The 27,468-nt window shown below is 43.0% G+C and overlaps 1 protein-coding gene across 2 annotated transcripts in view; it reads left to right on the top strand.

Annotated features, from left to right (window-relative positions):
* MZT2B (mitotic spindle organizing protein 2B) overlaps nt 1–26,633 on the top strand; it is a 51,469-nt gene extending 24,836 nt beyond the window's left edge. For both annotated transcript variants that reach the window (XM_029571482.1, XM_029571481.1), the window contains one exon: nt 25,716–26,633. In XM_029571482.1, coding sequence (XP_029427342.1) covers nt 25,716–25,876 — 161 coding nt within the window. In that variant the 3' untranslated portion in view covers nt 25,877–26,633. The remainder of the gene's footprint in view (nt 1–25,715) is intronic.
* Nucleotides 26,634–27,468: the final 835 nt, after the last annotated feature.

Here is a 27,468-nt window from a genome sequence, read left to right as displayed (position 1 = left end):
TCCTGGGATAACACCTATTACAAGGTAAGCAATTTTGCTTTATGATATTTTCCGTTTTATTCACCATTCCCTTTCTAATAATTCCCAACATTCTGTTTGCATGGGAGAAGTGTTGCTTGTAGGAGGTCTTAATCTACACCTGATGTGGATCTCTACTGCAGATTCTGCAAGAAATAGAGAGATAGGTGCTCTTCAAGGGGGCTATGCTCAAAAAAATGGTGATAGAACCCTCAAGGGGAAAGGGATACTCAATCTAGTGCTTACAAATAGGGATAATATCTCTAATGTCCAGGTAGGTGCTCACCTGAGCACCAGTGATCATCGGATGATATGATTTGATGTAGCAGCCAGGAGAGAGAGAGAAGTCACTCTAAATCCAGGTTTTGCATTTCAAAACTACATACTTTGGTAAAACAGTGACATACCTTGAGGAGGAATTAGGAGACTGGGATGTGGTAAATTTTGAATGGAAGTATTGAGGCTTCTACCCTTAGCAGAATTTAAAACCAGGGAATCCTGCCTTGATAAAATATCCCACTTCCACTTCTATTTCCCTACCCTTTCTGCCTTGAGACAAAAAGTTTACTTTCAGAGGTGTGTTCGAATCTACCACAGAAATTTTTTATTAACCATTAATTCTTGCATTACATCATGCATAAATAAACCAGTCAGTTTATTGTAAAAATATTTTATTTCAGATAAAGAAAGGCATGAATAAATATCTCTAAATGACTAAAACACTTTTATGGTTATTCAAGCAAGCTTTCCCAGACACAATTTAATGACACAATCCAAGGACACAATCCAAGGACTCCTCTAAAACATTCAGCCATTAATCATGCCATTTGCACATAACTTGTAATTTGACTTGTATATCGTTTAACCAGTTTATTCTTTCCTATTTCTTCCTCTTCACCAAGTTTTGCTACCCTTGTTAATTGTAACTGTACCTTCGGTCACCTCAGTTCTAGTTTGATGTATTTAATGCACTCCCGTTTCATGTAAACCAGCAAGATATGTTCTCATGATTGCCGGTATATAAAAACCTTAAATAAATAAATAAATAAATAAAAATGTTCAAATCTTAACTTTACCAGAGTATATCCTACAATCAATGTAAGAGCCATTAAAAAAAGTAATTGAAATTATTAATATCAGATAAATGTCTATTAATGTCATCTTTTTAGAAATTAATACATTTCTAATACATCTGCCAATGTAGAAACAATAGCAATTTAAAGGTTCTCATATACTTGAACAAAAAATTATATTTACCAATTATCTGAAGCACCCCGCTTGTGTCTCTCTCAATCACGTGCGAAGAAAGTCTAAGTAGCACCTCTCCCTCTCCCTCAGACTGCCACTGTTTTATACACTTAAGACCCTTTGATCCAGGGTAGCTGTTACTATTCTATCAACACATCTATCTTTTAGCCTTTGAAGAAGACCTTGACTATGGTTCAATCAATTTTTCATATCAGAACAGTAAAATATAGGATTTATTCTTATTCTGTTTATAGCTTCGCCCATTTTTTATTTTTAATTGGATTTCTTTTGTAGTTCTAAGAGAAAATCTTTTTCACTCCCTTCTGTCACAAGATTCACGCTTAATTGGCTGGCCATCTGTTTTTAGGGTGGTCAATCATGCCACCTGCGTTAGGATGCTCAATGTCATAAAATGCAGGTGCTTTCTTACTTGAGATAAGAGAAAGTGGTAAACAACTGTACTCTCAAAGTCTGAAAGTGGGACAAAGGTGAAATCTTGAGGTTTTAAGTAGGGTAAAGGTGAAAGCTATGTGCTGGAGCTTTTTCAGCACAGCCATGACTGATGTCATGGCTTTTAAAAGTAAAGGCTTATGGGTATTAAATGCTAACATGTTTCTTTATGGCTAATTGATTACTGACTTCACTAAATATAAGTAATTATCAATAAAGCACAAAATATTAAGATTTTCTGACAGGGAAAAGATGGGAGAAGTGGATCAACAGTGGAACAAATTAAAAGGAGCTATTACTAAGGCAACAGATCTCTATGTAAGAAATTTAAGTAAGAGTTAAAATAAACCTATTTGGTTCTTAAAGAAGGTGGCTAAAAAATAAATGCTAGAAGATCAGTATTTCTAGTTGGAAACTATTCTCAAGACCAAAATCGTAGAGCATATAGAAAGACATTTAATGGAACACAGTCAGCATGGATTTACCCAAGGGAAGTCTTGCCTAACAAATCTGCTTCATTTTTTTGAAGGGGTTAATAAACATGTGGATAAAGGTGAACTGGTAGATGTAGTGTATTTGGATTTTCAGAAGGCATTTGACAAAGTCCCTCATGAGAGGCTTCTACGAAAACTAAAAAGTCATGGGATAGAAGGCGATGTCCTTTCGTGGATTACAAACTGGTTAAAAGACAGGCAACAGAGAGTAGGATTAAATGGTCAATTTTCTCAGTGGAAAAGGGTAAACAGTGGAGTGCCTCAGGGATCTGTACTTGGATCGGTGCTTTTCAATATATATATATATAAATGATCTGGAAAGGAATACAACGAGTAATGTTATCAAATTTGCGGATGATACAAAATTATTCAGGGTAGTTAAATCACAAGTAGACTGTGATACATTACAGGAGGACTTTGCAACACTGGAAGATTGGGCATCCAAATGGCAGATGAAATTTAATGTGGACAAGTGCAAGGTGTTGCACATAGGGAAATATAACCCTTGCTGTAGTTACACGATGTTAGGTTCCATATTAGGAGCTACCACCCAGGAAAAAGATCTAGGCATCATAGTGGATAATACTTTAAAATCATCGGCTCAGTGTGCTGCAGCAGTCAAAAAAGCAAACAGAATGTTAGGAATTATTAGGAAGGGAATGGTTATTAGAACGGAAAATGTGTGTAATGCCTTTATATCGCTCCATGGTGAGACTGCATCTTGAATACTGTGTACAATTCTGGTCGCCGCATCTCAAAAAAGATATAGTTGCGATGGAGAAGGTACAGAGAAGGGCAACCAAAATGATAAAGGGGATGGAACAGCTTCCCTATGAAGAAAGTCTGAAGAAGTTAGGGCTGTTCAGCTTGGAGAAGAGACGGCTGAGGGGGGATATGATAGAGGTCTTTAAGATCATGAGAGGTCTTGAATGAGTAGATATGACTCGGTTATTTACACTTTCGAACAATAGAAGGACTAGGGGGCATTCCATGAAGTTAGCAAGTAGCACATTTAAGACTAATCGGAGAAAATTCTTTTTCACGCAATGCACAATAAAGCTCTGGAATTTGTTGCCAGAGGATGTGGTTAGTGCAGTTAGTGTAGCTGGGTTCAAAAAAGGTTTGGATAAGTTCTTGGAGGAGAAGTCCATTAATGGCTATTAATCAAGTTTACTTAGGGAATACCCACTGCTATTAATTGCATCAGTAGCATGGGATCTTCTTAGTGTTTGGGTAATTGCCAGGTTCTTGTGGCCTGGTTTGGCCTCTGTTGCAAACAGGATGCTGGGCTTGATGGCATGGCAATTTCTTATGTTCTTATGAACAAAACTCAAGTCATTGTTAAGTATGAACAATGAGTCTGATTTACTGATAATCTTTCATTTTAGGAAGAGAGCTGTCAATCTAGAAAGATATGGCTAAATGTGATTTGGAGCCCCAAATAAAATGTGCTTCCTTTAAGCTTTTGTGTATTTGTGGAGAAGTTTATTAATTTTGGATTTTAATATTTAATTGAACTAGAAGGAAAATGAGTTATTGCAAGCTTTCAAATCATCTATTGTTTAATATCAGATAAAATCCATTTAAGACGTTTCTTTCAGAGACGATCTTCTGTCTACTCTCTTTTGTAGAGAACCTTTTGAGTATTTATTAACATTCACCCTTAAAAGTATGCTTCATGTTAGAATTGTGGTATTTTTAATGTCTTTCTGTGTCTCTTTTGAATTAGAGATCTCATTTATCTCAGCCAAGAACAGTAAAATCCCTGCACCACTCTCCTTTTCCTCTTCTGCCCTTCGACTTACAAGACTAAAGACCACTGAGATTGTAGTCTCCTCTCAAAGTTCTCCTGATTCCTTCCAGATTTCTTGCTGTCTGTTCTCTCCTTTTGCAGGTTGCGTTTATTAGTTTATCTACTGGGGTTGGTGCAGTCTGCCATTCACTAGGAATCACAATGGGGCCGATGCAATAAAAAACGTACAAAGAAATTTCGTTCATTAGGTACGCATGCGGTTTTAACGTGCGCATATTTTTTCGCCAGCACCGCGGATGCAATATTTAAATTAAGCTGAAATTAAAAGCGCGCAAAAATCGCGCGTGTTCAAAAACGCAGCATCTATAGTGCCATTTTTTTAATTGCATCGGATGTTCAATATTGCATCGCTGGTGCAATATACGCAAAAAAAGTCTGCATATATCTATCAAAAAGATTTGGCAAATGTAGTTCAATTGTTGAAGTACAAAAATCGATATTTAAAAGGCTTTGTTCCCGTGATGTCAGCATGCAACGTCAGCAAGCGCGTCATAATCCTATTACAAGCAGGGTATATCAATAGCTGTAACCAGGTAAACTTCCCCTTTGTGTCGAGTTCGATTGGACCTGTACTGGCTACAAACTGGTCCCTTGAATTCACATGACTTGAGCTTGATCGAGAATTGAGCTTCATCTTTTTATTTCCTTCCTTTTGCAAAGGTAAGAACTGGTTGCTTTCTACTTATATAAACAATTTTTATATTATATATATATATTTTTTTTAATTGAATAAATTGTAAATGTACGTTCTTAAATACAGCGTTTGAGGATAGAGTGTGTTAATGTAAATGTCCGAAAATAGGGCATCGCAAAATCAATGGGTCCACTGGTATTGGAAACGTGTGTACAGGGGGCAAATTTTTTTTTTTATAAGATAAGCGTTCCTGAAAATTTTTCTCGGCATTTTTTGTTGGCGTCCTATTCCTGTATGGCCAGCTCACATCATCACACTGCCTTAAAATTGTATTGTAGATTGACTTCTCATGCTTGAATGTTTAGAATACCTGGAGGCAGCCATCCCTGGCACCAACATTCTCATCCACTTTTCGAACGTCTCTTAGCTTCTTAAACGATGCTCGATCCCGGCATTAAAGCGCTTGATTTTTTTATTTGTTATTATTTTAGTTATTATTTTGGGGTAGCAATCCTGGAGGCTTTTCTCCAAGCCTCTGTCCAGGCTCCGAGGGGGGCGTGTTTCTGTTTTGTCCTTCCTGTTCTTCTTCAGTAGAAATTCCTTGCTTTCTGGCCCCTAGAAATCCATTTTGTGATGCCAGTTTAGAACGTCTGTTAGCTTAAGGACGTTTGATCTGTGTACGCTGGTGATGTTTTGTCAGAGCCTGTGTCTCTTTATTTTTCTATCTGTCCATGCTCTCTGGGGTGGCTGTGTCTCTTTATTTTTCTGTCAGTCCATGCTAGATATATGGACATCTTATTTCAGCAATATAAAAGTGTTATTAAGACCTGTTAAGCTTAGAGTCCATCTTGTAGACCAATCTAGATATTTTCTCTGCAGCTTATTTTATCTACAAAGGTGTGATATTTCCTCAACCACTTAAAGATGTTATCTGATTTATGATGATTAGACTCTCAAGTGAGAGCAATCGGAGAGCACTGAGGTCTTTTCCTCCTCATATGAGTTGAATATTCTTGATATGATAAGTATACTTTAAGTATATTTAAGTGGAGTATCTTTTTGTTTATTTTTATATCTTTTATCTAAACAGGATAAGTTAACACTTTTTTAGAAAGGTCAGTGCAGGGGCTGGCTCATTGACAGTGCCGTGCATCATCATGCAGCAGAGTAGATGATTTGTTTTCATCCTTATTAGTTATATTTTGAATGTATGTGTCTGCTGTTTTGAAATAGTATATTGATGTTTGAAAAATTTTTATGAGTTTTTAATTGTTGGATTTTCTGTTAATCAGCTGTTTCGAAATATGTTCTTTTTATTAGTATGTTTTACTACTGATTTTACTGTATATTTCTTGCTTTTTATTGTTTTATGTTTTATGAGGCATAGTAATGTTACTGATTTGCATTGTTGCACTACATACAAACTCTTGCTTGCTGTGGTTAACAGTTGACTTTTTGTCTGAATGTTTCTATTTTTACTTTATGGTCTCTTTATTCTATATTTGGTAGGGATGTGCAGCTAGAAAATATTCGGGGGGGGGGTTTAGTTTATTTCAGTTTTGTTATTTGGTTCTTTTTTTGTTACTGTTTTGTTTTAATTTTGTGTGCATTAAATCGAATTACTGTGCACTAATTTGATTTAATGTGCACTAAAAACAAAAAAGAAATGCATTTCCCTAGTATTTGGTGAGACTCTACCTGTGTTCTTGTATGTTCTCTGTAGGGATCTATAGCAGCTGACTTTTTCTGTTTTCCTAATATGAGGTATATTGGTGAGCGGGAATTTTCTGATCAGAAATAGTACTTATCTTTCCCTTATGTCATTCTTAACAGTAAAAATAATACTTGGGATTTTTTTAGTTCAGCTGTGGATTGTAGTGAGCCATGTATCACACACATGGGCATTGTCTGTCAGGTGTATCACGACAGGGAAAACAGTTGAGAACCACTGATATAAAGGTAGCATTCATAGCTCCTGGATGAAGGAAGGGAGACCCAATCATCATGCACAGTGACACCTACTGGCTGGACTGTGTCCTCAGTTGCAGAGGTCTGGAAGAAACCTTGGTGCATGAACCCTGACTGAGGAGTGTGGCTACAATGTCTGGGATAAGTGAGTTGGGAGGGGATATAAAATAGGAGAACCTCCCCAATGTAGTTGCAAACATAGGATAACGATGCCGCAAGACAACAGAAATCAGCTCTAATTGAGCTGGGAGTCCATAGAAGCATGCAGAAACTACTGGGCAAAACAAAAATAAGGATAGCGTAACAGTTTCTTTGTAGCAACCATGCTTCCATAAGAGTGATGGGGAGAAGGAGCAGTGTTCTAACTATTATGTCATTTAGGTAAGCAGAAAGTATAGAAGATAGTGAGCTGTGGCAGAATTGGGATTAGAACTGAGACAGACAGATCACAAAGAGAGAACAAGGATCCCACAGAGAATCAATGGTAGTGCCTGGATCTTCTGTTATAGGAATTTCTGACTTGTAGTTCAGTGTTTTAATCACTAACCTTTACCTCTTCAGTTAGCGATGTGGATAAATCTTAGTAACATTTCTGAGAAGTACCTAATACTGCAAGAACTACTACCACCACCTGAGAAATACTATAAATACTGAACAAATGTATTACTACATTATTTTGTGGCCTTGTTTTTGCTACTGATATAAAATTGTCACACTAAAATTGTTTCTAACTTAAGTGTTAAATAATTTGTTACATTAATCTTATGCATTCTGTAATACACAAAATATTACTAATTGAATAGTGAATTTATTTAAACTTTTATTTGACAGCAATACTTGATTTTATTTTGTACTTTTATTTTGGTGAATTTTAAAAGCCTAGCATATGCCAAAATCGGGAGATACGTGTGCATGTAGGGCTTACACATATTTCCCGCTGCACGCACATCTCACTCAGAATCCAAACGGAGCATGGATGTGTCCAAGAGATGGGCACGCAAATACTTACACGCCTTGGTACACTCCCAGGTCCTCTGCTGTGTATCTTTACTTCTGCTATGGAGAAGGTGTAACTGTAAAAAACAACCAACAAAAAGCCATTTTGGAGGGGTTTAAAGGGTCTGGGGTAACTGGGGGGGGGGGGAGGCTATTAAACCAGGGGTTTGGAGGATATTGCTCAATGCTGGGCAAACTAGTGGACGAACTGGTGAAACTACACGCGCGCATTGTGCTCATGCTCATAACTGCGCGCATATTGAAGCACATTTCCTGTGCGCCTAGACATAGAGGTAATGGCACCGGCTTCCAAGAAGCCCAGAAGGCACTCTTTGCACAGCCTGCCACATCAGAGCCGCACAGCCTGAACTGGAGTCCTGCCTGTGTCATCATTGCGAAGAAGCCCAGGGGGGGTGCCAAAGCTGGGTCCTTCATTGTCTGAGAATGGGTCCGGAACTACTACATACGATAGCACTCCAGTTCTATGGAACTCCGAAATGGCATCTCCACAAGAGAGCACCTCAGGGGCCCCTACTCAGACTACCCCTGGGGTTAACATGGACCCAGGGACTTTCTCCTGGCTAGAATGTTTCTAGGGGCTGCAAGCCTTCATTCAGGCACAATCAGCCCTGGCTCCGACCCGGGTTCAACCCCTGCAGGAAGCACAAGATCTTCCCAGCCCTGCTCGGATGCCTCGCCTAACCAAGAATTTCCTGGATGGGGATCCGGATACCTCAGATGATGATGGTGGCTCTCTGAAAGAAGGAGAAATCCCTCCAGGCCTGGAACCATACAGAACCATGCTTCGCTTCTTCCATAGGGATGAATTACCAGCCCTTGTTTCCCAGACTCTGAAGACTCTGGGGATCCCAGGCACGGACCCTATGGTGGAACCAAAGAAGAACCTCATCTTGTGTCCCTTCGTAAAGCCTCGTGCAACTTCCCAATGATGGAAATCATCCAGGAACTAATTGACCTGGAGTGGGATGCCCCGGAGGCCAGCTTTAAAGGAGGTTGGGCCTTGGAAGCCTTGTACCCTCTGGAACCAGCGACCAAGGAACACCTGCGTTTCCCAAAAGTGGATGCCATGGTCTGTGCAGTCTCAAAGAGAACAACCATTCCCGTTGAGGGAGGGGCTGCATTGAAGGATACTCGGGATCGATGATTAGAATCCATCCTTAAGCAGGCCTTCGATGCAACAGCAATGACACTGCAGATTGCTTCCTGCTGCGCACTGGTGGCACGTTCCTGTTTGCTCCTCTCGAGAGAGAGGCATATAAATCCGGTACATATATTGGTGAAACTAGTGAACCTGCAACAGCCTTCCTGTTGGATGCAAGCTCAAATCTGGTGCGTACCTCAGCCAGAGGAGTAGCCTCGGTAGTGGCTGCCAGAAGACAGTTATGGTTGCGGAATTGGACTGCTGACACGACCTCTAAAGCGAATCTCACAAGAATGCTCTTTAAAGGATCTCTCTTATTTGGAAGTGAATTAGAGAAGTTAGCCAGCAAGGGGGGTGAATCCCCAGTACCTCGGCTACCAGAGGATAGGGATAAAAGATCCCAGCGCCCCTCCCCCAGAAGAACCAGGGGCAGAGGCTCTCAATGATTTCAACCCTACAGGAACTTGCAGTGTCGGGCACATCGGCCCTTTGGAAGGTCCCAGCCCTTTCAGTACTGACAGACCAAGAGAGGAGTAGGCCAGGGGGCAGGCTCCAGCCGTGCTCCCCAATGAGAATGGGCCGACCCATCCAAAGGAAGAGGAAATAGGGGGTCGACTTTCCCTCTTCTACCAATGGTGGGTCGAGATCACGTCTGACAGATGGGTACTAAACATCATTCGAGAAGGTTACTCTCTGGAGTTCCGCAGCATCCCTTGGGACAAATTTATGATATCACCCTGCAACTCCCACACCAAGAGACTGGCAGTGGAAGCCACTCTGACAAGACTACTCAGTCTGAAGGCAATAACTCCGGTCCCCACGCCCCAACAAAATACAGGGCATTATTCCATCTATTTTATCGTCCCCAAGAAAGAAGTATCATTCCAACCCCTCTTGGACCTCAAGAATGTCAACCGTCATTTGCGGATACTATACTTCCGCATGGAGACTCTCCACTCTGTAGTGGCAGAGTCCCTAACCACCATGGACCTCTCCAAAGCCTACCTTCACATCCCAGTCCATCAAGATCACCAGCGTTTTCTATGCTTTGCGGGACTGGGACACCATTACCAGTTCTGAGCGCTACCCTTCGGACTAACAACTGCCCACAGAACGTTCTCCAAAATTATGGTGGTCGTGGCGGCAACACTGAGGAAGGAAGGGATCTTGGTACACCCTTACTTAGATGACTGGCTGATCAGGGCGAAGTCTTCAGAAGAAAGCCAACAGGTGACCAGCAGAGTAAAAAAACTACTGCAGGAACTCAGTTGGGTCGTAAACACGGCCAAGAGCAGTGTACAGCCCTCTCAGTCTCTAGAGTACCTGGGAGCCTGTTTCGACACCAAACAGAACAAGATCTTCCGTCCACAAGGAGGAGGAAGCTGATGGAACAATTACGACAATTGATGACCAGTACGCGTCGCAAGGTATGGGACTATCTTCAAGTCCTCGGGCTCATGGCATCAACCCTGGAGGTCGTTCCGTGGTCAAGGGCTCACATGTGACCTCTCCAGTGCTCCTTTCTGTCACAATGGAACCCAATGTCCCAGGAAACTGTTTCATTTTGGCTTTGTTTTACTGAATTATGTGCTGTTATGTTAAGTTGTTTATTGCTGTTTGATTGTATTTTGTTTGCGTATTTTCTGTTACCCACTGAGATTTGTGGGTCAGTGGAATAGAAATTGTTTCAAAAAATAAATAAAATGGGTGCCAATGGAGTTCTTTGCAAAGAAGGTGCACATGCTCATATTTCCCTAGATTAAAAAGAATCCTAACCACAGCAGTATCTGGAATTATCTGAAGCCTTATCATTGAGGCCAATGGAAGATCAATCATAAACTGTTACTTTTGTTCTTAAAAGGTTGGATTATTGTTTGTGTAATGGTTTGCAATTCACATCTCTTTAAAATGGGTGAAGTCTTCTAATATAGCATAAATAATAAAAAGAAGAGCAGACTGAAGCTGCGTAACCAAGCTTGGAGGGTGCTAGACTGCAGTCTGTTGTCTTTCAGCAAACGTCATGGCACAGATGAGTTTTAAGTTGTTTCATTTAGGTCCATTTTAAGATGTTTTGTTTTTAAAAGCTTAACATATGTTCATTCTATGAGGACACTACAGTTATCACAGCAGGACCAATTAGAGATCCTTTGTTTGAGACAAAGACCTTCTTTATGGAATTCCTTGAACTTAAAGATTTGCATGGAGTTACATTTTCAAAGATACTGTAAAGCAGTAAAGACTTGGCTTTTTAACCAGGCCTTTGGTGGTGATGTTTTTTAAAATGGACCGTTTCCTTCTTACTCACTTTTGTTTTGCTTTTATATGTATTGTCTAGTAAGTTGTATTTTATTTGGCTTTATCTTATCTGTTTTTATGTTCTCTGTTATATATTAATGATCATTTGATGTTTATTTTATTGTGAATCGCTGTGGAAAGGTGGTATATTCAATCAATAAACTAAACAAAACCTTTTGTGCGCTAAGGCTGTATGTTCTAAAGGGATATTCTCACTTTGGGCTTAATTTTCTAACTGCTTTCATTAGTTCAAAGTCCATGGGTAATTTTTATTGGACGTTGCACCAATTTTCAAAGTGAAAGTATGCTTTGCTTTGAAAATTATCCCAGGAAGTCTACCCACAGACTGTTGGATAGTTTTTCCAAGACTATAACTGCACATACTTCTGAAAATTGAAGACATACATACAAGTACGAGTGACTCCCCATCCCTGCGTCCAGGAATGTCTTGTCACACTGCAAGTAAAGTTAAACATATATGCGTAAGTTTAACCACACATGGGGAGCACTGTTTTACTTCCAGATATGGCTTTGAAAATCGCCCTCTTTGTGTCTATGTGAAAAGTGCTTAGTACATCTGAACCAAGAGAGAAGAGTTCAAGCCTCCAGAAGTGCAGTTCTTTGACTGACCATGTAATTGCCTCCTCTTCCTCCTCCTGCTATCCCCACTGATTGTGAGTACTACTTTAGCAGCACCACTAGCTCAAATAGCAGGAGGACTGTTCTGGAAGGGAAGCCCAGGTGTCTTGCCTGTTGTCTGGTGATTAAATGAAATGGAGCTGCAAACACCTCCACAAGGTCTCCTTGTTTAGCTAAAAGTTTCCTTTTGTGTGCTTTGTCCCCTAAAGGGTCAATGGGGAGTTGAGAACTCTTCCATTCTCCTCCAATTCAGAGTTATTACGTGGTGTTTCGATTACTTCAGGCTCTGTTGTTGTTTTAGGTCTCTGACATCCTTCAGTGGAAGTACTGTGTTTTACTGATCAGTTAGCCCTCTCTGGGTTTCTGTGACTTGTATTTATTTATTTTATTTTTATTTAAAGTTATATTTTGCCTATCCAGCCAAGTTTCCAGGCAAGTTACAAAAATGGATATACATAACTATAAAATTAAATGATAAAATATACAAAATTATTAAAATAAAAAAATCAAAGATGGTGACTTGCTAGGCTCCATGTGTGCAGGTGTTTTTTTTTACCTCCGCTGTTTTTCTTCTCTTTACTATGCCTCCAAAGCGAAAAGGGAACCTGTGGTTCTCTCTGGTCAGCACACACTGGATTTGGTCTTTAGCTGGTCAATGGCTGAAGAGGGAGAGCGGTTGCGGTTTCCACTGGACGTTTCTCTCAGTTACCCTGAACGCCTTTCTCCATCCCAGTCGGGTGTCTCCGAGGCTGTTGCAGGAAAATGACATGGCTGCTGCCATGGCGGGAGTGGCAGTTGCCAGAGCAGACCTGGCTGGCTTAGTTTACAGCAGTTTTGGATGGAGAGATATTACATTTGGACACCTCTCCGTGGAGCACTGCGGGTCGAGATGGATCTTCTTTACTGACTTGCTGAAGTTTCTTTAGACACTTTATGGTCTGTTTTAGTGCGAATGGACTTGGCTATTACTAACTGTGCCTCAGACATTGGGTTGTTGATTAAATCAGTCTCCGAGCTGCAAGGGATTGAGTCAAAGGTGGCTAATGTAGAAAAGGAAAATATTCAAAGTGTTAACGCTGCATTAATACAAGATAAAAATGCTATTCACAAGAAAATTGAACAGCTTGAAAATTTTCCAAGGCGTTTGAATTTGTGCTTTCCTAGTTTTACCTAAGCTACCTGGGATTCCAGTCAAAGAAACTCTGAAGAAATATTTCATTGAAGCTCATGGATTGCCTGATGAAACATGTCCACCCATTGGTAAACTTTATTTTCTGCCCTCCCGCAGAAGAGAGGGTAATGGCCGACTCTTGGTTTCTTATTCACCATTGGATATGTCTGCTATTCTAGACAGCTCCATTGAAGAGGTTGAAAAAAGAGAGACTCTTTTGGTTTCTTTTTTTTTTGAGCAGGATTTAAATATGATTTTGAAATTTTACTTCCATAAAGCTTATGCTTTCTTTTATGGGAAATGTATCTGGATCTATCCAAACATTGTTAAATCTACCCAGGAGAGAAGGAAATTATTTCTTGCTATGTGTCAGGAAGTTCTGTCTTTGGGAGCTAACTTTTTTGCTGAGAGATCCATGTAAATGTATTATTTCCTAGCGTGTAGCAGATGGACTCAAAACAAGTGGGTATAGTGTGCTCGTGCTAGCAGTTGGAGACGGATCTGGCGTCAGCACGGGTACATATACCCCCACAGGAAGTGCAGCAATTCGGTAATTTCCGTCTCCAAAGCAGTTTGGAGCTACCTCATGCTCGCTGAGCGTGTTTCCAAATTCTAACGACTAAATTCATAGAAGAAACCTACTTGAAGACGAGCCCCGCACTCCTGCGGTGATACCATTCGGTCCCTCCCCCAGTTGAGTTTCCCGAGCTGATTTCCGTGGTCCCTCGGAGGTAAGAGCCTCGGTCCGGTGGCCGACTCGCAGCAGGGACCTAGCCCCCAAGTGAGAAGGGCTCGGGCATGGCATAGAGGCAGCCTCAGTCCCAGCAAGGACTTGGCCCCCAAGTGAGACGAGTTCGGGCACGGCCTAGAGGCAGCGGGTGCACTTCCTCGAGCACGGCGGTGACGGTACTCACCCTCTCCCCCCGCAGCCGGATGCCGCCCGGGTTGCAGCTGGGAAGCGCCGAAGACAAGGTAAGGCGCATATCTTTGCTGTGGTCTCCGAGGAAGTGAGGACTAGCGGGGCCTGCCTACGTGGCAGCCCGCCAAGGAGGTCTCCATTTTGCCTGCCTACTCGTCTTCGCCACCTAGACGCACGTTGCTGAACGCACGCTGAGATAGGCGTACGTTGCTAAGTGCACGCGGATAGGCATATGTTGCTAGGCGCACGTTGCTCAGCGCACACTGCTAGGATAGGCGCACGCCTATAGGCGCCCGTTCATAGACGCCTGTTGGTAGGCGCACGTTCATAGGCGCCCGTTCATAAGCGCACGTTCATAGATGCCTGTTGATAGGCGCCCGTTCATAGTCGCCTGGGGGTAGGCGCATGTTCATAAGACGCCCGTTCATAGGCGCACGTTCATAAGACGCCCGTTTCTAGGCGCATGCTGCTAAGCGCATGTTGATAAGCGCACATTCATAGGCGCACGTTGATAAGACGCACGTTTCTAGGCGCACGTTCATAAGACGCCCGTTTCTAGGCGCATGCTGCTAAGCGCATATTAGTAGGCAACACATATTACGAGGCGCACACTCCGGTTGAGAGGAAATAACAGACGAAATGAAGCATAAGAAAGTCCATGCGTCCGCAGAGCCGGCACCTCCAGAATCAGGCATAAGAGCTCTAAGCCTCTGCTCAGCATGCAACCTCAGAGCCACACAGAGCGAGGAAGCAGACTAACTATGTGCCCAATGTGAGGAGGCCGTGGGAGTTCCAGGCCAGGACCGGTCCCAGCCCATCGGTTCCTCAGGGAACACTCCGGACTTAGCAGGCCGCAGTGAGCAGCCAGGGAACCCGAGAGACCTGGTGCCCCTAAGGCCAGATCCGGCTTCGCTTTCCTGGGTGGAATTATTCAATGGGATTCACGCCTTTGTCCAGATGCAGTCTGCTCCTCGAATGGGTCTTTCCATTCCGGATGATCCGGCCCCTGGACCCTCGAGACCTAGGCACGGCTGCTCGCCACCCGGAAACCCCACTTATGGGGATTCGGATTGCTCCGAAGAAGATGAGGAACCCCCCGAGGAGGGAGAACTTCCCTCAGAGATAGAACCATGTCGGAACATGAGACGCTTCTTTCGGAAAGAGGATCTCCCAGGCCTGGTCTCACAATGCCTATCAGAACTGGCTATTCCAGGCCAGGACACCCCAGAGGACCCTAAAATGAACCCCCTGTTAGAGGGCCTGCGCCAAACGGCTCACCATTTTCCCCTCCTACAAGCAGCACAGCAGCTAATCGATCTGGAATGGAATTTATTTATTTATTTATTTATTTATTTTTAATTTTTATATACCGGAATTCCTGTATACAATACAAATCAATCCGGTTTACAAGTAACGAAAAGGTTGCCCTGGTCTGGGAGGTTAGACCGGGGTTTTTTTTACATGGAACATTGAACAATAACAATCAGCCATTGAACCTTATTACAACTATTTAACCTTATTACAATGAACATTGAAAGTAATAATAATTATATTTAACAAATTTAACAATTAACAAAACTTTAACCGTGTAATGCAGTATGTGTGAGTTCATCTTTTTACAAGGAATTTTAGTAACGAGTATGGTCTGCAAAAAGCGGCTATATAAAGGTGAATAACGACTGTTAAATAGACATGAGAATGAGTAAGTGCGGGTATGGAATTGAGTGTCAATGTGTTAGTGACACCCTGCAATGGTTGGATTTGAGAGACAGGAGGAGGTGCCTAGTTACACTCTGGGAATTGGAACGCTTGCCTGAATAGCCAGGTTTTTAACCTTTTTTATGGTGGAATGCGCCGGAGGCCTCATTCAAAGGGGGTCGGGTCTTGTCAGGCATGTACCCTCTGGACCCGGCATCCAAGGAGCTGCTGGCGTGCCCCAAGGTAGACGCCATAGTTAGCGCAATTGTGAGGCGCACCACCATTCCGGTGGAGGGGGGAGCGGCCCTCAAGGATACACATGACCGGCGCATGGACGCCATTTTGAAACAAGCCTTTGAGGTGGCAGCCATGTCCCTACGAATTGCGACCTGCTGCACCGTGGTGACGCGTTCCTGTTTATCACAAGCTAGGAACAACACCCCAGGAGAAGACATGGAATCAGCTCTCTCGTTCCTCACTGACGCAGCCTCCGACCTAGTCCGTACGGCAGCCAAGGGAGTGTCATCCTCAGTGGCAGCCAGGAGGCAGCTTTGGCTACGTAATTGGGCGGCCGACTTGTCCTCCAAGACACGCCTCACAAGAATGCCCTTTAAGGAATCCTTACTGTTCGGCAGCGATCTCGAGAACCTGACTAATAGATGGGGTGCCTCTCCATTACCCCGTCTACCAGAAGACAGGTCGAGGAGGAGCCAGCGTTCTTTTTCTAGGCCATCTAGAGGTAGAAACTCTCAGCGCTTCAACCCTTACAGGGCTCGCTACCAAGCACCTCGTTCTCAGGCCAGGAACCAGCCCTTTTGGGCTAAGCACAACAAGAGGAGAACCGGCTCGGGTTCTGGTCCCGGCCGCACCCCGCAATGACAATCAGCCGACCCATCCGGGGGTAGCAGCCATAGGGGGCAGGCTAACCCTCTTCTACCGCAGGTGGGTCGAGATTACCTCGGACCAGGGGGTCCTCGCCAACATCCGAGAAGGGTATTACCTGGATTTTCTTCGGCTCCCGCCGGACAAGTTTGTGGAATCTCCTTGTTCACCCCTCAAGAAGGCGGCGCTAGAAGTTACCTTGCAGAGGCTCCTGTCCCTAAAAGCCATAACCCCAGTGCCTGCAGGGGAGATAAATTCTGGGCATTATTCCATTTATTTTATAGTACCCAAGAAGGAGGGCACTTTCAGGCCCGTCCTGGACCTCAAGTCAGTCAACCGACACCTACGGGTCCCCAGCTTTCGCATGGAAACTCTGCGGTCGGTCAAGAATGCAGTACAGCCAGGGGAGTTTCTCACTTCCCTAGATCTGTCAGAAGCCTACTTGCATATCCCAATCCATCGGGATCACCAGCGCTATTTACGCTTCAAAGTCCTGAGCCAACACTTCCAGTTCCGAGCTTTACCCTTCAGGTTAGCCACCGCGCCGCGGATCTTTACCAAGGTCATAGTAGTAGTGGCGGCAGCACTCAGGAAGGAAGGAATTCTCGTCCATCCCTACCTGGACGATTGGCTGATCAGGGCAAAGTCACTGGAGGAGAGCCACCGGGCAACCAACAGAGTTATATCTCTTCTGGAAAGCCTAGGCTGGGTAGTCAACACAAACAAGAGTTCCCTACAGCCTTCCCAGTCGCTGGAATACCTAGGAGTGCAATTCGACACCCAAGAAGACAAGGTCAGCCTGACCTCCAAGAGAAGATCCAAACTCCGGAATAGTCTGCAGGCCCTGATGAGCGCAATCCAGCCCACTGCTTGGGATTACCTACAGGTCCTCGGCCTCATGGCATCCACTCTGGAGGTGGTACCATGGGCGCGGGCTCATATGAGACCATTACAACACGCCCTCCTATCTCGGTGGAGCCCACGATTACAGAACTACACCGTACACCTACCTCTACCAGCCAGAGTGCGGAATCAGCTACGGTGGTGGTTGCAGCCCGGCCACATGAGCCGGGGGTCAAGAATGTCCTCCCCAACCTGGACCCTGCTCACTACAGATGCCAGCCTGAACGGATGGGGAGCACACTGCGAAGAACTCACCGCCCAAGGGCGGTGGAGCAGAGGAGAGTCAGGGTGGAACATCAACCGACTAGAGGCAAGGGCAGTCAGGCTAGCCTGCCTGCGATTTGCCCACAGACTTCGAAACAGAGCGGTCAGGGCCAAAAATGTGGAATTCCTTACCCGCTGAGATTCGGACAGAGGAGGAATTAATAGCTTTAGGAAGCAGATAAAAACCTGGCTATTCGAACAGGCTTTCAGCCTAAATAGTTGATCCCGTTCATCATAGTAATACAGAGACACTAGGGGAGGAAGGAGATGAGAGTTGAATAGGGAGGGAGGGGAGATGGGTGGGTGGGGGGGAGGAGGGTAGATGGATGGGTGGAGGGAAGGGGGGTAACCTGAGAAGATGTGGCAGAATTGTTGGGATTTGAAAGAGCTTAGTTTTAATGTATTTTAGTCAGCTAGCTTTTGGTTTTAATGTATTTTAGCCATGTATTATGTTTAATGATATGTTTTTTAGTATATATGTGCTTGAAGGTTGCTACTGCAATTTCAATCAATGTAAACCGCCTTGAAATGAATTTGAAAGCCGGTATATAAGGTTGAACAAATAAAGAACAAATAAATAAATGTCGGACAATGCCACCACAGTGGCATATATCAACCGACAGGGCGGAACCAGAAGCTGACACGTATCCCTAGAAATAACTCCCCTGATGACTTGGGCGGAAGCAAATCTCCAGGACATCTCCGCCGTCCACATCGCCGGGAAGGACAACACCATGGCAGACTTCCTCAGCAGAGAAAGCCTAAACCCAGGGGAATGGCAGCTGTCGCCCACAGCTTTCCAGATGATTGTGGATCGGTGGGGGACGCTGGGCATGGACCTACTAGCAGACAGGTCCAATGCTCAAGTACCCAGATATTTCAGCCGCAGACGGGATCCTCTATCCCAGGGGATCGATGCCCTGGTACCGCCATGGCCTCAGGGGATCCTGCTATATGCCTTTCCTCCATGGCCCCTGCTGGGTGCCATTATACACAAGATTCAACGGCACAGAGGCCTAGTTCTTCTAGTGGCCCGGGACTGGCCAAGAAGACCCTGGTACGCAGACATGAGAAGACTACTGGCAGGGAATCCTCTACCCCTGCCTCCATACAGGGACCTGCTGCGGCAAGGTCCCATCCTCCACAAGGATCCAGCTCAATTCTCTCTTACGGTCTGGCCATTGAGAGGACTAGACTGAAGAAAAGAGGATACTCGGAGCCGGTAATAGATACACTCCTCCGAGCACGTAAGTTCTCCACATCACTAACATATATAAGGATCTGGAGAGTATTTGAAGCCTGGTGCGACACTCACAGCACCAATCCACATGCCGCTAAGATTCCTATCATTTTGGATTTCCTACAAGATGGACTTCAGAAGGGTCTATCCCTCAACTCCATCAAGGTTCAGGTGGCAGCGCTGTCTTGCTACGGACCCAGGAGTGACGGCAACACCATTGCCACACACCCAGATGTCTCACGTTTCCTGAAAGAAGTCAAACACATTCGCCCGCCACTGAAGTGGCCAGTGCCCCTGTGGATCCTCAACCTAGTGTTGGAATTTCTAGCGGGACCCGCCTTCAGGCCCCTTTGAGGCCTGTCCCTCCGTTTGTTAACCTTGAAGATGGTGTTCTTGCTGGCTGTGTGTTCAGCACACCGCATCTCAGAGCTACAAGCACTGTCCTGCCGGGATCCGTTTCTCAGAATCACTCCAGAGGCTATCCATCTTTGCACTGTCCCTTCCTTCTTACCTAAAGTAGTCTCACACTTCCACCTCAACCAAACCATATCCTTGCCAACCACGGCAGGTTTGAAGAAGTCGGAAGAAGGTCGAATACTGCGTCATCTCGACATCGGCAGGATGCTGTCCAGATACTTGGAAATGTCAGAAGCAGTACGAAAGACGGACCATCTGTTCGTCCTGCACAGCGGGAAGAAGCAAGGGGAAGCGGCCTCACGGCCAACCATCGCCCGCTGGATCAAATAAGTTATCAAGGCGGCCTACGTAGAGGCAGGAAAACCACCGCCTCTACAGGTCAAGGCTCATTCTACCAGAGTGCAAGCGGCCTCCTGGGCAGAAACTAGGATGCTGTCGCCGGCAGAGATATGTAAAGCGGCAACGTGGTCCTCCCTCCATACCTTCTCCAGATTCTACCGTTTGGACGTGCAGGCCAGGGAGGACACAGCATTTGCGAGGGCAATCCTAAACGGACCTCGGGCAGCCTCCCGCCCAGTCCGGGAGTAGCTTTTGTACATCCCACTTGTTTTGAGTCCATCTGCTGCAGGCTAGGAAATGTAGAGATTACTTACCTGATAATCTTGTTTTCCTTAGTGTATGCAGATGGACTCAGCATCCCGCCCGGCTGCCGGTATGCATGGGGATTCACCGACTCACGGTAAGCCATGTTTTCATATATAGGGCATCCACCCTGCCGGGTGTTGACGCCTTCCGGTTGAGCACTGGCAGTCTCCAGCTACTATCAATTGGTCAGGGTAATCCTGTTCATTTAATCGATCGGTCAGTCACACATATATCCATAAAGCTTTTGCAAGGAACATTACTGAATTGCTGCACTTCCTGTGGGGGTATATGTACCCGTGCTGACGTCAGATCCGTCTCCAACTGCTAGCATGAGCACATTATACCCATTTGTTTTGAGTCCATCTGCATACACTAAGGAAAACGAGATTATCAGGTAAGTAATCTCTACATTGCTTATGCCGGTAATAGATATAATTTCCTTTTTCCTGAACAATTATGCTTTTTCCTAGATCAGAAGAGATCTCTAAATTCAGTGCCCCTAGTAGGCATTCAATAATATAATGAACCTTGACTTTGTAGCAAGTTAAGATTTGTTTTCCTTAACATATTTCTTATTGTTATGCTCCCTTTATGCCTCTATTTCTCCTCCCCTCATTATGGTGGACTAAGGATATGTAATTTTCTATTTTTATAATTTTTCTTTTTATAAATATTTCTTTTGACTTGCTTTTTCTTTGTCATTTAATATGGCTTTGTAATGATAAATCTATAAATTAAAAAAAAAAATCTGACAAAACACAATAAAAACAATCAACAAATATAACATCATAAGAACAAAAAACAGACAAAATGAAAATAAAATCAATGAATTTGATAGAACATGTCAATCATATCAGTGAAACTGAAGAAATCTGACTGATAGCCATAACTACCAACAGCCCAACATAGGTAAAATAACATCCACCCCAAACTCGAAAATCAAATAATAAACCACAGTCCCTTAAAACTACTGCAATTAATTAAAAGCTGCCTGGATCAACTGAGTTTTTATCAGCTTCTTAAATAATTATTCCATAATCATGAAACTATGCATTTAAAATCTTTCTGCCTTGTACTGCTTGCTCATATATCATATCTGGAAGGGAATGGTGAATAAAATGGAAAATGTCATAATGCCTCTGTATCGCTCCATGGTGAGACTGCACCTTGAGTACTGTGTACAGTTCTGGTCACCGCATCTCAAAAAAGATATAATTGCACTGGAGAAGGTACAGAGAAGGGTGACCAAAATGATAAATGGGATGGAATAACTCCCCTGTGAGGAAAGGCTGAAGAGGTTAGGGCTGTTCAACTTGGAGAAGAGACGGCTGAGGGGGGGATATGATAGAGGTCTTTAAGATCATGAGAGGTCTAGATGTGAATTGGTTTTTTTTTTTACACTTTTGGATTATAGAAGGACTAGGAGGTATTCCATGAAGTTAGCAAGTAGCACATTTAAAACTAATCGGCGAAATGTTTTTCACTCTGCACAACTAAGCTCTGAAATTTGTTGCCAGAGGATGTGGTCGGTGCAGTTGGTGTAGGTGTAGCTAGGTTTAAAACATGTTTTGGATAATTTCTTGAAGGTGAAATCCATTAACTGCTATTAATCAAGCCCAGATTTTAAATGTCCTGCATGCATAAAATCCAGGCTTTATGCACATGGCCAGGCTTTGCGTGTGCCGAGTCAATTTTTGAAGGGGCACGGCCATACATGTAAAGCCCGGTACGCGCATAAGGGCAGGGCTTCTTCAAAGAGGCGGACCGGGGGCGTGTTCTGGGCGGGCCGGGCGGGCGCCATTGTTTACTGTCCCGAAAACCCACCTGACAGCTTGGGAGCTGAAATAAGTTGTGTAACACAGAAAAAAAAAGAATAAGGTAGGGTTTAGGGGGTGGGGAGGAGAGGGGGGAATAGAGGTTAGGTAGGGGGGTAGGGAAGCTCCCTCCCAATTCGCTTCTTAATTGGAGCAGACTGGGAGGGAACTGGGGAAGGCCAGAATGCATCGGCACGCAGAAATTGCAAAAATCCACCCTCTTGTGCGCACGGCCTGCACATATGCGCGCGGATTATAAAATCCGGCACATGTGTGCGCGGCCTACGTATTTTATAACGTGCACACTAGCGCGCGCATGTTATAAAATCGGCACGTCCATGTGTGTGCGTGTGCCCTTTATAAAATCTACCCCTTAGGGATTAGCCTCTGCTATTACTGGCATCAGTAGCATGGGATCTTCTTAGTGTTTGGGTACTTGTAGCATGGTTTGGCCACTGTTGGAAACAGGATGCTGGGCTTGATGGACCCTTGGTCTGACCCAGTATGGCAATTTCTTATGCTCTCAGGCAGTACCACTTCAAATGCTCCATAATATCAATTATTCTCACATCCCTTAGGGATTTAAAAGCAAGACAGAGAATCTTAAAACAAACCCTTTTTTCAAAAAGTAGCCAATGTAGCCCTGCAGGTATGGTGTCATTTTCTCATGAAAACTGCAGCCCACAATATTGCGGGCTGCAGAATTCTCTGTCAGCTGTAAACTATGGACATGTGTTTTGGAAGGATGACTGAAAGTGTACCAAAGTAGTCTAATGTGGTTGATATTAGAACATTTGTTTCTTTGCAAGGTCAGCCAAATCCAAAAAAGAATGCAGTTGCTGGATTTGTATAAACTGAAAGAAGCATGAACAAACTTGAATTTCAGTTTCATAGTCTACCCCTCATTCACTGTGACCTCCAAATTGCAGACCTGTTTCTTTACAGGAATACACTCCATCCGGTAAAGCAAAACTATTCAGTTCTAGACATTCAGGTTTAATGGAAAACTTTAACATGTCCGTTTTTGTAGAATTTAATTTTAGAATATTCCTAACCATTCAGCTGTTAATAGTGATCAGTCAGCTCATTCTGTATAAACCATGTATTTAATGTCAAACTCTTGATTTTGTTTTCCGAGAAGGTGTAAATATATATTTAATAATGTAGCAGAGATAATTGAGCTTTGGGGCACTACCAAACTTGCTGGCCATTGATCAGATTTAAAATTATCCATAGTCACTCTTTCGTTTCTGTCTTTCAAAAAGGTCATGAACCAAATCAATACTACTCCTTTAATTCCCATGCCCACTGAACATGCAATCAGTACACTATGACCAATTGTCAAAGGCAGAGTACAAATCCAAAAGAATTACCCAAGTCTGCACAGAGCTTTGAATGATGATGTATTGCATCCACTCTAAAAGGTGAAATTTAAAAGCCCAATGTGTGCATTAATTAGGGGATGTGCAAATATGTCAGGCTTGTTCATGCTGAGTGGATTTTAAAAGCTGCCTGGATGCACGTGTAAATGCCACTTCATGCACATCGCAGAACTTAAAAAAGGGTGGGGTGGGGCAGGGTCTGGGCATTTCGAGACTTGAACCAGAAATTTTCGCGTAAATACTTGCATGATCCAGCGCGCACCAAGGCAGCCTGCTGTGTGACCTTACTTCTGCTATGGATGATGCGCAAGCAATAAAAGTAAGAAAACTAGGCAGATCTGCGGGGATAACTAGGAGCAGTGCAAGCTATAAAACTAGGGAATTTGAAGGACCTGTTTTTACTGGGCGAACTGGTAAAACTGGCAATGGCATCAGCATGCGTCCCTTTTAAAATTCCCCCTCCCCCCCGTTTACACGGTAGAAGTGGGATTTGCGCACTCAGGCGCGCGCCTACTTAAATTATACAAATGTATGTTATAAAATAGCACCTATTTGAAAGTTACTGTCTAAAAATTTATGCTTTATCATACTCATTAAGGTCAGCAGAAGAATCTTCTTGAGATTATTTCCATTCACTCTCTACATCTATGTGAAACATGAGACAGGACTTTTATGGTAGCGGCCTTAACACTGAAATGCCTTACCATCTAGCAATGAAGTCCTTTAGGAAAAATGTTAAGGCACTTTTCTTTACTCAAGCCTTTGGGAATTGGAGAGTTTTTATTACTTAGGTTATATACTGTATATATTACCCTTATTTCCCTTATTAGCTTAAGCTATCTGGTTGGGTTTTGGATTATTAAATTAAATTCAGGATACTCTTTAAAGCCTTTATGATGATCCACAAGGCTTTACACAACATCTCCCCCCTCAACCTAACCTTCCAACTTCAGCCGTCCACTTCCAATAGACCCATCAGAAGAGCGTACAAGGACATGCTATACACCCAGCCGGCCAAAACCTCACTAAGGAAACGCGTCCTCTCCACAGCTGGTCCTCCACTTTGGAACTCGCTCCCACCGGACCTCCGCCAAGAACCCTGCCCTCTGCTATTCAAAAAGAAACTAAAAACGTGGCTATTCAGCCAGGCGTTCCCTGAGAGCTAAGGTCCGATGAATGGCGCTTCATAGACGTTGCTCCACTTATTCCACTGTAAATGTGTTCTGAATTGTACTAATTATGTCAGCTAATCCGGTTTTTAAATGCATGCCACTTGTTCACTGTAAGTTCACTTCAACCTTGTTCCAATGTACCCGCCCCTGGGGCGACAGTTCAGTTCTCTGTAAACCGGTGCGATATGTATTCTGTACAGGAACATCGGTATATAAAAATAAATAAATAAATTATTTCTTATTTATTTAAAAAGTATTTATGAATCACTTTTCCCGATTAAGAATCACTCAAAGCAATGTGCAGTCAATATAATACATATCAGCTAAAATAAAACTGAAACATAAAAATTAAAATAATAAAAATATTGAGAATTATCTGCTTTGTAACTCGTCTAACAACCTTGTTTATCCCCTTCAATCATACTTTATTTATTGTTACTGCTCAACCTATTATAGCCCCTTCCATACACTTAATTACTGCTGCTGATCATCAGCCATGTTTTCAGCACTCTTCAAAATTTCAAAAGATCTCATTCTTTTCTTAGCCCCCCCCCAGGAAGCTCATTTCACAAATTCAGAATTACTGTAGTAAAAAACTTTTTTTGTAACTGAATTTTTCTAAAAGTTTTTACTGATGGTAACTGCAGCTGCGATTTTTTAGTCCATCTTTGTTCCCTCCCACTTATCAGTCTAGGTTGTTCTGTTGGGTTTGATTAAATGAACTGCTATGCAGTTCCCTGATGTATTATCTGTGTTTTTTTCCTTATAGTGTAACTTTGTAACCCACCCAGAATGGTGAATCAGCAGGAAATAAATATTTTAAATAAATAAATGTCTATAAGAACATCATTGCGCAAGACCATGAGAGTTGTCTCTGTCCTGTATCCCACCCTAAATCCTGACCAGTAACGATCTGGAATATTTGCCTTGTCTAAATAATCCTGTAGCTGCAACGACACCGTTTTCACAGCCAATTTACTTAAATAGGAAATATTTGAAATTGACCTATAATTATTACAATCTCCATCATCTAAATTGGAGGGTTTTGGTTTTTTTTATTACTGAATGAACTGCTGAGAGTTTCAAACTTTCTGGAACATTTCCTTCTTTTAGGGAAGCATTGATAATTGTTCTGATTCCATTGTTCAGACCATAACCATCCGCCTTAACTAACCATGCCAGAGGTGGATCAAAGGGGTTAAATGAAACTCATGAAAAATATAATCTAATTAACCTAGCATCTCACCTCCAAGTATCTGTAATGTCACTGGCACACCTTAGAATCACAGCTCTGTTAATGATGGTTTTGTTAGTCGTTTTTTTAAAACAACCCACAACACAACTCAAAACAACTTATTTAATCTATCAATACATTTTATTTGGTGATCACCCAATATTTTTTTATATTAATATTCTGGGAACATTAGCAACTACTATTTGACCAAATGTCTTCTTGCATGACATTAAATCTGTTTTAATTTTCCTATCCAGGGAGAAATAAGCCCAGTGCAGCTATCAGTGGGACTCCGATACCTTCAGAACGTAGTAGCAGTCGTGAGTGTTCAGGCCAAAGAATGCCTCGACAGACCAGCGCAACCCGACTGCAGAAAAGCGGAAGCTCTGGGAAAACTTCAGGAAGTGGCAGCTCATGAGTAGGGTGTATAAGTAAACCTAGCCCAGCTCAAAACATAACTGTATAGTATGTACAAAATGTGTGATGTATATAAATTGAAAGCTTCACTTTTTATTTATTGATTATGCAATATATTTTTAAAGGGCCCAACAGGCAGAATCTTAGGTTGATTCACATGATTCTTTACATCTATGTGAACACTGAATTAGCCAATCTGAAAGAATAGTTTTGAGGTTGCACACATGCAAAGCACTGCAGAGGATAAGATTTCCAACTAGGTCCTACAGCTAACTCCATTTTTTCAGATCTGTCTGACCAGTCCTGGTTTTATCCCATTGCACAGACTGGAATGAAAAGAAGGACTGAAAACTGAGCTATTTAGTCACGTTTCCATTGGGTTGACCTTTTAAGGTTTTTCTTCCAATCTTTTCTATTGGAAAACGGCCTTATTGAATTAGACTTGAAGCTTTTATATAGAATGAAACGAGGATTTGCTGATATTGTGAACTGGTATATATGGTTGAAAACTGTAAAATGATTGGCTGGCAAGCCCGCTTTGTAACATTATATTTATGTTGTAATATCCTGGAAAAGGCACTAAAGCTCTCCAGTTCTGCTGTACCTAGATACTACAACCCTTCTAAAGTGCTGGAGTCAGTTGTCCCTCTGCCTTTTATCTCCCAATGCATTGAAGGCCTGGTATAATAATTGGGTAAAACGGGTTCTCTAGTTTATCTTTCTGTTAAACTAACTTGGTTAAAAATAAAATAAAAATGTTTTACTTTGCCTTGTTTTTGTTATGCAAAAATAGATGTTTAGACAAGTTAACTACTCCCTAACTTTCAATGTATTTTTATTCCCTAACTTGCAATAGATTTTTTTTCTGAGGACTGGAACGATGCCAGACTTAACACATAACTTTGATTTCACAGATTGCTCTACTGTGCAGCTGTGGCCTCCTCCCTGCCTCCCAGGCAGCACCCTCAGTTTTCTTTTTTTTGCAGAGCCTATAAGATATGATTCTTTGCTTTCTCCCACAGCTCCTACACTGAAAGTTCTAGAGCTGCAGAAGCTGTTTTTCTAGCTGTGCCCTGCACGTTTTGGGTTTTTTTTCTTCTGTACCTTTCAGTAATTTATTTTGATATCTTTACCTTTTTCAAAGTTTCTTCTGTTGGCCACATGGCATGCTGGGAGCAGCACAAACCAAAGGAGGGTTGTTTTGACTTCCAGAGAGGAACATGGAGGTAGGGGGAAGAAATAGGCAGTTGGGCAGCCACATCCCCTCTGGCTGGCAGTTCTAGGAGGGCAGGGTAACATGTGGAAGCAACTACTGAGGTAGGTGAGCTGCAACATCCCATCTGCCTGGCTGGCTGCTCTGAGGTGAGCAGCATAAATTCAAGGGGGGCTTTGGTGATTTCCAGAGAGGAACACTGAGGCAGGTGGATTCTTCCAGTCCCATGGAGGGCTCACTGAGTTGGGATTTGCATGCACATTTATACCCTTAAAGCCTTTTTCGATTAGAATGTCCTTCTATGCTTCTGCCACCAAGAAGATGCAGAGGAAGGGAAGAGTGCCCACAAAGATGTGCTGGGAAGTACAGGTAACTTCAGT

Source organism: Rhinatrema bivittatum, chromosome 11, assembly GCF_901001135.1.
Source record: "Rhinatrema bivittatum chromosome 11, aRhiBiv1.1, whole genome shotgun sequence".
Lineage (NCBI taxonomy): Eukaryota > Metazoa > Chordata > Amphibia > Gymnophiona > Rhinatrematidae > Rhinatrema > Rhinatrema bivittatum.
This window is presented reverse-complemented; position numbering and strand designations above follow the sequence as displayed.